General features: G+C 26.9%; 5 protein-coding genes across 5 annotated transcripts; 3 read left to right on the top strand and 2 right to left on the bottom strand.

Annotated features, from left to right (window-relative positions):
* Positions 1-232: 232 nt before the first annotated feature.
* On the top strand, positions 233-1,186 carry ENU1_086420 (hypothetical protein; the record flags this gene model as incomplete). The annotated part of the gene is made up of 1 exon (XM_008858881.1): positions 233-1,186. The coding sequence occupies one exon, from the start codon at positions 233-235 to the stop codon at positions 1,184-1,186; it is 954 nt and encodes a 317-aa protein (XP_008857103.1).
* A 68-nt stretch (positions 1,187-1,254) lies between these two features.
* ENU1_086410 (hypothetical protein) lies at positions 1,255-2,877 on the top strand (the record flags this gene model as incomplete). Its single annotated transcript, XM_008858880.1, has 1 exon — positions 1,255-2,877. The coding sequence occupies one exon, from the start codon at positions 1,255-1,257 to the stop codon at positions 2,875-2,877; it is 1,623 nt and encodes a 540-aa protein (XP_008857102.1).
* A 109-nt stretch (positions 2,878-2,986) lies between these two features.
* ENU1_086400 (kinesin motor domain containing protein) lies at positions 2,987-4,414 on the bottom strand (the record flags this gene model as incomplete). Its single annotated transcript, XM_008858879.1, has 2 exons — positions 2,987-4,086; positions 4,138-4,414. 2 exons carry the CDS (start codon positions 4,412-4,414, stop codon positions 2,987-2,989), a joined length of 1,377 nt encoding a protein of 458 aa, XP_008857101.1.
* Positions 4,415-5,056: 642 nt separating this feature from the next.
* ENU1_086390 (hypothetical protein) lies at positions 5,057-6,850 on the bottom strand (the record flags this gene model as incomplete). Its single annotated transcript, XM_008858878.1, has 1 exon — positions 5,057-6,850. One exon carries the CDS (start codon positions 6,848-6,850, stop codon positions 5,057-5,059), a length of 1,794 nt encoding a protein of 597 aa, XP_008857100.1.
* Positions 6,851-7,038: 188 nt separating this feature from the next.
* ENU1_086380 (ribosome biogenesis protein bms1, putative) lies at positions 7,039-9,966 on the top strand (the record flags this gene model as incomplete). Its single annotated transcript, XM_008858877.1, has 1 exon — positions 7,039-9,966. The coding sequence occupies one exon, from the start codon at positions 7,039-7,041 to the stop codon at positions 9,964-9,966; it is 2,928 nt and encodes a 975-aa protein (XP_008857099.1).
* Positions 9,967-11,080: the final 1,114 nt, after the last annotated feature.

Genomic DNA, 11,080 nt, shown 5'->3' with positions numbered 1-11,080 from the left:
AATTCAAAACGGTTTATTGTTGTTTTTTATTTGTTTAAGAAGGATAAAATAAAATTTTGTTAAAAATAATAAAAAATTTATAATAAATTATATTATAAAGTTATAAAAAGTATTGTGGAAGGAAAAGAAATTTATAGAATTTAATGAACTTTAATTTTTTTACAAACTGGGACATAATATGAATAATATTCAAATCCCATTTTTCTCTTTACAATTGATTCACTCTACAGCTATGAAAAGCGACATATTAGAGAGTTATTTTACTTCATTTCATAGAATATTTTTAGAAAGAACACAAACTCGAAATACCACATTTTATGAACTAACTAATGAAAATGAAGATCAAGGAAATTTAAATATATCAAGACGGTTTGGCTCATTCAAAACATTACACTTTACTGTTACTAGTAATAATAATCCGTTATTTTTATTTGATGAAAATCAAATTATAAATGAAGATAAAGTACTACAAATTAGACCACCAATTAATGACGTTTCATGTATAACTTATTGGAACTCAATCTATGGAGAGTATATAATTATTGGACAAACAACGGGGTTTATATCATTTGTTGATTTAAAAGAAGGAGGAATAGTTAAAACAATTAGAATTGTAGCTTCAAGAATTTCTTCATTAAAAGTAGTCAAAACTACAATTGGGTATCAGTTGATAATCATTTCTGAACATGATAAACAACAAGAAATTACATTGTTATTACTCCAAAAACAAAATAAAAGTATTTTTGAAGTAAATTCAACTTTTATTCCAGTGGCAATTGGAGTGTTTGATTTAGTTTCAATGAATGAAAATGAAATTATTTGTTATTCTAAAGAAAACAATGAAATTGATACTTTTACAATTGACACAGACCGTTATGTTCACTCATACACTTTTGACCTTAAAGGTATTAAAAATGAGATTGTTGGTATATTCCATACAAATGAAACAATTATTTTATTAGTAATAAAAGTTATTAGTAGATGTAAAGTATTAAATGTAGAAATTTATTCAACTTATTCATTTATTTCACATAACCCATTACTTATTCAAACAATTGAAATACCTGTTTGTTTATCTTTATTATTATATAATAAAATATTTTATTTAATGGTATATAGAATGAATATGTTATTGGAATTTATCCAAATAAGTCTATATCAAGTCATATTAAATACAATGGTTTAGAAACATTAAAATATTTAGATGGAATATTTATTTGTACAAAATATTCTGTTTATAGAATTGACCCAATGATGTCTCTTAACGAAATATTAGAAACAGAATTTTTGAGACGTCCAGTTGAACGATGGAAAGATTTAATTCCAATAATCAAATCATTTTCTATTCCAACATCATTCTTCATCTATTTATCAAATAAACTTCCTATTGAAAAAGCATATCATTTAATTGAACATCATCCAAAATTATATAAAAATTTATTCATTAGATTAGTGAAGGAAAATACAACTATAGAATATTGGGACAAATTAACAAATATACTTCTTCCATTGGCAGATGGTAATCCAAACATTTCAAGTGATTTATTAAATATATTCATTGCAAAAGCATATAAGTTTAATGAACATATTGATACTACTTTCATTGAATATATTTTAAATAATCAACACATTAATTTTAAACAAGCAGTTACTAAACTATATAAAGATAAAAGATATATTTCATATATTCTAAAAAAAAGTGATAGATATGCAGTTGAATTATATTGTACTTATATTCATTCTTTATTAGTCAAACCTACATTTGATTGGATTAATGAAGCAGTACAAAGAGATGTTAAAATTTCTATTCCAATTTGTTCAACACCACAATTATTAACTTCACTTTCTATTCATGACCAATTTCAATTATTAAAAAAAGCATTACAGAAAGAACCAAAATTTATTCTTGTTACTTCATTAAGAAATATTATTGACTCATTGAATGAAAGTGATTTATCTGATTGTCTTCAAATAGTTGAACCAGGAATGATGTATAATTGTATTTGTCTTGGAAATGATGGAATAGAAGATATATTAAAAAATATTAGAAGTATTATAATTATTAAACAAAATATTGACTCTTTAAATAATGATTATGATAAATGTTATTCATTTTTTGATTCTTTGTTTAGTAAAACAAAAGCAAATTTCAATGAAGTTTATGAATATTTAATTCTTAAAGAATATTACTTTGCCTGTGCTGTTTGTTTAGTGATGTATAAACAACATCATTTAGCAATTGAACTTCTTCTAAAACACATGGAAGTGTTGCCAAGTAAAGAGGAGGTTCTGCAGTTAGTTATGAAACTTTCATTAGAGATAGAAAATAAAGAATACCAAATCGATCTTTTTGATAAATTCCTTCGTTTGTCTGTAGAATTAGATATTAGTTCTAAGGTCTTCAATCAAATTCTAAAAGATCAATTTAAAGCAAATTCTTCTTTTGTGGTAAAATATTTTTTAGATGTTACTTTTAAAGAGCCAATCGACCTAGCATATGAACCACTATTATATAAAATAGAACCATCACTTCTTTCAAAATTTGAACAAATTAAATATAGAAATAAAAATACTATTCTTGAAGATGGCAAAGTACTTCAATTACAACTCTTATCTTCACTAAATAAATCTATAGACTTTTCCGTTCAAACAACTGTCAAACTTTTAGGAGAACATGAACATTTTGTTGTGTGGTGTCCAAAGCAGCATTCTTTTGACTTAGAAACTATAGAAGAAATAATTAAAGAGTTTCAATTAAAATATCCAACAAATAAAGTAGTAAAAGAGTTAATTGACCTTTACCACCAGTTTAAAACAAACAATAATAAAGGAAAATTAATTTGTCCTTTCTGTTTGAAGCACACTTTAACAAAATAAATTTATTAATTTATATCTTTCATTTCTATCTATTTTTTTTTTGATTTATTAAAACCAAAAAGTCATTTATTCAAACACAATCGATTAAAAAATTAAAATTCTTTATAGTTCATTTTTTTAAGTCAAAATAAGAAGTACTTAAACGATGTTGAACACTTCTAGCAACTTCTTCTAAATCAACTACTTCTGCTTCTTTTTCATTTAATTGTTCTAAATAATTTTGGTTTATTAATTCTAGTTGTTCTTTTAAACGCATTAAATTTTCATTACTTCTTACTAATTCATCAATTCTTTCTTTTGCCTCCCGTAGCCTTTCTTCTAATACTGTTTTCTCTCCTTGAAGAGCAGCTACAGATGGGTTATTTCGAATTAACTCTTTGTAAGCTTTAACATCAGCCTGCATTCGTTTATATTCAAAATTCTCTGAATCTGGAAGAATCTTTCGTTTAAGGTTGTCTCTTTCTGTTTTCAATGCTTCATTCTCTAACTTTAATTTTTCATTTTCTATTTTCAATTGATCAACAGATAATTCTAATTCTATTGGACGAATTTTCATTTTAATATTCTTAGTGTTTCTTGCAAAATTTAAAGTTCCCCATGTCTCTACTGCATTAGAAATACTACTAGAAATTGTTGCAATAAAACAGATCCTTTCACTCTGAAGCATTGAATTTTTTAAGATACTTGTTAATTTACAATCTCTGAATGGAATGTGTTGTTCTTTTGCAACTAGACTTCTAATTACCCTTCCTAATGCAGTTAAAGTTTTATTGATATTTCCTGCTTCTAATTTCCCAGTCCCAATTACACCTGATCGTTCAATACGCTCTGAACCAGCTAGGTCAACAAAAACCAACGTTCCTTTTCCAACCCTAATTATTGTAATACAATGAGACCGAGAAGATTGTGAATTCATTTTTGTTGAACTAGTTTTTCTGAATGCATACCCATTAATTGTATGAGTTAATGCTTCTTCCCATTGTCGGACACTAATTTCTAGTAGTCCACTAAAAATAACAGCTCCACTTATATCAGCTTTAACTTCACATTTTTTTCCTTCATTCATGAGGTCGTAGAAAGAATCATTATATATTTCAAACATTGATAAACTGACTGATGCTGTTTTTGCTTTCTTTTGGAACAATAACTCTAAACACCGAGGGACTAAACCAGGTTGTGTAATTTTTCTTTCTTTTGCAACATAATTACCTAACCATTATTTATTGACTCTTTATAATCAAATCTTAAAAATAAACAAACCGAATACAGTGTATGTTTTACCACTTCCTGTTTGTCCATAAGCAAATAATGTCGCATTATTTCCATTTAGACAACAAGAGACTAATGAATTTCCAACACGTTGAAACATATCTTTTTGAGGAGAAGTTTCATTTTTAACAAAATCAAAAAAACATTCTTCATTTGGAGAGTTCATTGTTACTGACTCTTTTTCTTCATCAACAGAACAACATCTTTCCGCAACTTCTGTTTTGAAACAAGGTCTAACACGAACTCCAACCTCAATTATTTGATTCATTACTCCTTTTTTCTCTTTTTCAGTTACTAGTTTTATTAATTCTTATTTTTAATTTTTTTTTCATTTTTAAAATTAATGACTTATTTTCTATTTCTAACAAACACAGGTAAGACTCACCTTGATAAAATACTTTATTATTGAACATTACTTTCTTTCTTAGTTATTTTTTCTTATGTATTAGTTTCTTTTCATTATAAAAATGGTCTCCTCATTTAATGAAAAGTTTAAAAATAGTTAAGAAGTAGAAAAGAAATGGTTAATTGAGAGATTTCAATCCTTTAGAACATTGTAAAGACATTCCTTCCAATGTAAGAATCATTTGAGGAATTTCTTTTACATCAACTTTTTCAATCCTTACAGAAGAAACATATAAACATTTTTGTTTATGGTCAATGTGTCCAGTAAATAATTTGTTCCTCATTGCTGAAATAATAATATTATCAACTTCTGAGATACTCTTACAGTCTAACTTCTTTAACAAAATGTCATAAAACAATACCTTCTTTTCATTTACCATTTGAAGAAGTATTTGTTCCTTTTCACTATTCATACGTCTAATGCTCTTTTTTAAGTTTATTTTCTTTGTTTTTAAGTTTTTCTCTGATTTTTGAGGTTTAACAAAATGTTATATAAAACAACGATTTAGTTAATTTTCTTTTGTAAAGAGTCTTGTTGTTTCTTCAAATCTGATAAGTAATTTTCAAAAGCAAACATGACATAGACATGAGCCATTGTCATTGGAATATAAGTGAGAACAATGACTAAGGCGATAGTAGGAACACAGAAAAGAATTGAAACATCTTTATAAAAGTAATAAATGAGATAGAATACTGGTCCTACAGAGAAAAGAAGAGAACTTATTTTACCAAGTTTGTATAAGGAAGGACGCCAATGTAAACAGATGAAAGGAATGATAGATGATGCTCCAATACAAAACGATAAGACAATTGCAAGTGGTTGATTCGCAAAAATCATTAAACTGAGAACACACATAGATGGTAATCCACATAACCCATCTAATATTCGAAGTTGTGCCAATGATTGACGACAACATTTTGAAAAGACAATTGAAATACAAATAGGTAAAATAGCCATACTAATAAGATATACTTGTTGAGGAAGAGTGAATTGATTAAAATAAATAGTATCTTCAATAGAAATGATATTCCAACCAAATAAATATAAATAAAAAACAAAAGAAATAATAGAAAAGATGATAAATAAACCCCAAATTTTTAGAGTCGTGATATTTGATATTTCTAATTTATCAGATAAATGAAGATCAGAAACAATTATTAATTCATTTGTAACTTGATCTTTTGGTTTAAAGACGTAATATACCAACTGAGGGAAAATACTAAGAAGTAATCCAATAATAACACTTAAAGCAAAAAGGATAGTTAGTATTATTGAAACACTGAAATTTATGTAATGTTTAGTATCTAATAATATATAAAAATACGTAGAATATTGAAGTTGTTGATATAAGTTATTAAATGACTTTAATAAAGAAGTTGTACTTGTTATAAAATCTACATTTCTAAAACTGTATTTTAATTGTGTTATATTTGATTGTGTTTGAATAAGAAGCATATCAGTATTATGTAATGGTCCTTCTACACTATCACAATATCTAATTAAACTTGAATGTAATAACATTTGTTCTATAGATGAATTAACATATTTAGAAGTAATAGATATTTCAACAGTATTACTAAATATTCTTTCAATATTTTTTATATAAGAGTTAACCATATCTTGGTTAGACATAAAAGGATATGTACCAACAACTAATGATATCTTTGTTGGTCCAGCAACCATTGGCTGAATATCAAATTCAAATCCAGAAATAATTCTTCCACATAATGGTTGTTGTTGATATTCATTAAAGAAATCATTAACACCAATATGAGTAGAATCATCAAGAAAGAGGAACATATAATTTCTTCCAAGAAATTCTTGTAATGAAAGTTTCTCAGCAATAGAAAACAAAGTTCCAAGAGTATTTAATGAATTGGTGACATTAGAATTTAATGGTGATGAATTATTTTGAGAATATCTTCCCATTAATAAAATACAATTTCTATCATCAGTTCTTCTTGGCCTTAACACTGCAGTAATACCATGGGAATTATATTTATCATGGTAATCATGAACTTCAAATCCAAGTCGAGACATAGTTAACTTAATAACATCATCTCTTTTCTCTTCTGGTTGTTGAAGGAAAAGAGCATAATCTTTTATTCCTAAATAAGTCTCATTTCCAGACGAAGTAAAAATTTGACCAGAATGAAGATTGTTATCATCAACAAATGTAGTTTGTGAAATAACATCTAAATTATCTAACATTATCAATGCACCAATAAAAACAACAACAACAAAAAGTGCTGCCCGTTTTCTAGTAAAGAAAGATACTGGGTCACTTGAAAAATCCATTTAATATATATTTAAGAGTTTTTTTCATGAAATGAATCTAGTAATATAAAAAACTATCAAACTATCATAAACAATTTTATTTTCAACACAAAATGAATAACATAATTTTTTGAGGAAAAATGGTATTTTGTATGATAAAAGAATAATAAACCCTAGAAATTAATAATACTTGATAAATCATATTGAATATGGAGGAAAAACGACCCCATAAAGTCTCGAAGGCTGGAGTCAGTGCACAAAAGAAGAAAGATAAAAAATTAGCAAAAATGACTGAAGGAGAAAAAAAGAAAGCACAAAGAAATAATCCAAAAGCATTTGTTGCACAAACAAGAGTTGCCGCTAAACAACATTATCAATATACTCAAACAAGAATACAAGAAAAGTTACATGTTCCTATTATGGATCGTAGTGTTGAAGATCCACCACCTACAGTTATTGTTGTTTGTGGACCTCCAGGATGTGGTAAAACAACATTCATTCAAGCATTGGTAAAGACTTATACAAAACAAAATTTAAAAGATGTCAATGGACCTATTACTCTTATTACAGGAAAACATCATAGAATTACTCTTATTGAATGTCCTAATGATTTAAATGGAATGTTGGATTGTGCAAAAATAGCAGATGTAGCAGTAATGTTAATAGATGCAAGTTATGGATTTGAAATGAATACATTTGAATTCATTGGAATGTTACAAGCACAAGGATTTCCAAAAGTAATTGGATGTTTAACTCATTTAGATAAAGTAAAGAATAATAAATTAGCAAAAAAAGCAAAAAAAACTTTAAAAAAAAGATTTTGGAGAGAAACCTATGCTGGAGCAAAATTATTTAATCTTAGTGGTATTACTCATGGAAGTTATCCAAAAACTGAAATTAAAATTATCGCTAGACATCTTGCTGTTATTAAAACAAGACCTATTATTTGGAGAAGTAATCATAGTTATTTAGTTGCTGATCGTGTTGAAGATTTAACTGAGCCTCAAGATATTGCAGAAGACCCTGATGTAGATAGAACTGTTGCTTTATATGGTTATGTTCGTGGTACTAACATGAGACCTAATGCTAAGGTATGTATTCCTGGACTTGGAGACTATAGAATTAAAGAGATAGAACAACAGCCTGATCCATGTCCTTTTGGTGATGAAGCTAAACGACTTAAAGCAAGGACACAAACTGTTTTTGCTCCAATGTGTGATGTAGGTGGTATGAGATATGATAAAGATGCTGTTTATGTTACTATGCCAACTTCATTACAAAATGAAAGAGAAGATCAAAGCACTGTTCAAGAATTAGTACAGTCAACTGGTGGAATTACTGCACAACTAAATCAAAGTATTAACATTATTGATGGAAAGGCAAGAAGGCCTGTTGAATTTAAAGATGATATTGAAGAAGGGGATGATTCTAATGATAATGAAGATGATGAAGAGAAAAATGACATGAGTGAAGAAAATGAAGAAGAAATTCCTACAAAAAAAATGGAAGAAGAAAAAGAAGAGGCTGGAGAAATTGAATATGCTGAAGAAGGGTTGGATGCTGAAGATGAAAAAAAGAAATGGGGAATGATAAAATTAAAAAAAAGAAGAGATTTAATGAAAGAAATTTATGAAGAAGTTTCTGTTAAAGAAGAAGAAACCGATGATGATGATGATTTACTTAGACCTGTAGCAGAACATAGTAATAACGAATTAGACTTAGAAGATAATAGTAAGGTGTATTGGGAAGATAATGTATTAGATAGTTTAATAAAGAATGAAGTAGATGAAAATATTGCAAAACACTTTGTTAGTAAGTCTATGAGGATAGTTGATGATATGATAGTTGATATGGATGTTAAAGAAGAAATGAGTGAAGATGATGAACATTTAGATGATTTAATTAAAATTGAAAATGGTGAAGTTAAAATTCAAGAAGAAAAAAAGAAAAAAATATCTAAAGAGAAGAAAGAACAACAAGAAGGTGAAGAAGAAACAAATACTAACCCATTCTGGGATCATGAAGAAACGTATATGCAAAAAGTTCAAAAACAAATGCAAGAACAAAATAAAATGAATCATGAAGCATTTGCTGAATTAGACAGTGCTACAAGAATTCAAGTTGAAGGTGCAATTGCAGGAACATATGTTAGAGTTGTAATAGAAAATGTTCCTGCTGGGTTTATTAGACAATTTAATCCAAAGAGAATTTTATTAGTTGGAGGTGTTTTAAGGTCAGAAGAACAATTAACAGTAATGCAAGCATTAGTTTTAAAACATAGATGGTTCCCTAAGTTAGTTAAATCAAAAGAACCTATTGTTGTTAGTGTAGGATGGAGAAGATATCAAACAATTGCAACTTTTTCAATGGAAGATCTTAAAGGAAAACAAAGGATGTTAAAATACACACCAAAAGGAGTATTTTGTTTAATGACCTTTTATGGTCCAGCATGCCCAAGTAATTCAGGTATTATTGCTTTTGAAACTGGAGAAGAAACACCATATTATCGACCATGTTTAACAGGAAATATCTCTAATGTAGATAAAGCATGTGAAATTTATAAAAAATTAAAGTTAGTTGGACAACCAAAAGAAATTAAAAAGAATACATCCTTTATTAAAGGAATGTTTAATAGTAGAATTGAAGTCTCTAAATTTATTGGAGCAAAATTACAAACTGTAAGTGGTATTCGAGGTCAAATAAAAAAAGCAGTTCCTAAAGACCCAGGTGTTTTTAGAGCGACATTTGAAAGTAAATTAGTACCAAGTGATATTGTATTCTTAAAGGGTTGGATACCTGTCAAAATAAATAAGTTCTACAACCCAATGACTGATTTGACAGGATATGAATGGGACAGAATGAGGTTATCAAGAGAACTTAGAAAAGATCATAATTTAGAATTACCTAAAACTAAAGACTCTTCGAAATATAAACAATCATCCAAACCAAAACTTAATGAAAATCATGAACAAAAATTGGAAAGACTTGAAAGAGAGAAAAAGAAGTTATTTGAAGAAGCAGAAAATTCATATCACGTTACTAAGAAAATTATGAGGTCTTTACCATTTGAAGAACAACTAAAAATTATGGAAGAAGGACCAAAACTTAAGAAATATGAACCGAAGAAAGCAAATTGATTGTTTTGAATTGTGTTATTTTGTTTTTCACAGGAGAAATAAAACAGAAATTAATTTTTGTTCTTTTCAATTTTGATTTGATTCTTTTTTAATGCAAATATATAACAAATTCTATTTTCTTTGCTATTAAAAAATGTTTTTGAGTCTTGTAAAGAGATGAATATAAACATTCAAAACAGACAAGAAGGTGAATATATTAATAATCAAATACAATAACAAAAGAATAAAGTGTTGATATTGTTAGTGAATTAAAGTACTATGTAAATGTATATGTCTATAAATACATATTAAAGAGTAAGATACATCATAATCCTTTTTCAATTATTGTAAAAAAGTGAATATTGATGAACAACTAAATAAAATAAATACACAAACCATAAATATGTATAAATTTTATTCTCAAATTAAAAGCTTTATTATTTAATAAGATATTTTCATTTAAAACTTATTGTTAATGAAGAATTTAACAACCCAAATGCTGAATTAACCATTTTCAATTAGTTTCTTATATTTTCAATGACAATTTATAATAATAAGAAAAAATACATAATCAAAAGAAATAGTGTTGGTAATTTTTCAATTAATGAAAAAAAGAAATGGTTGATAGTCAGAATATTGTAATTAAAACAATAAATGGAGAAGTTCAATTGAATATTGTTCATAACTTTGGAAAGAACTATATTAGAATGAAATGTCAACATACATAATTTTCAGATGATAAATTAACAATAATATTTGGACTATTAGATGGTTAACCATTATCAATAGAATATTTAAACCAACCAGTGAATATTATATAGGAAAATGCAGAAAATTAACAATTGATTATAAGATAGTTAATGAAACATGTTCAAATAGAGAAATCAATGTATTATTAAAATAAGCCTGAGAAATGCAATAAAACTATGCTTAAGAATATAACACTTTAAGAACTAAATGAAACAATAGCATTCAAAATAAAAAGAATGAATATCACCAATATTGTCCTTCTAAAGAAGAGGATTTTGCTTAACATAAAAACACAGAAGACATTAATGATGAATACTGGGTACGAAAATTGGCAAAGAAAAAATGCATCTAAATCATTTACAAAAAAGAAAAAAGATGCAAAATA

The sequence above is a fragment of the Entamoeba nuttalli genome (genome assembly GCF_000257125.1).
Source record: "Entamoeba nuttalli P19 unplaced genomic scaffold asmbl_3925, whole genome shotgun sequence".
NCBI lineage: Eukaryota > Evosea > Mastigamoebida > Endamoebidae > Entamoeba > Entamoeba nuttalli.
The sequence above is the reverse complement of the archived record's forward strand: the minus strand, read 5'-3'. Positions and strand labels throughout refer to the sequence as shown.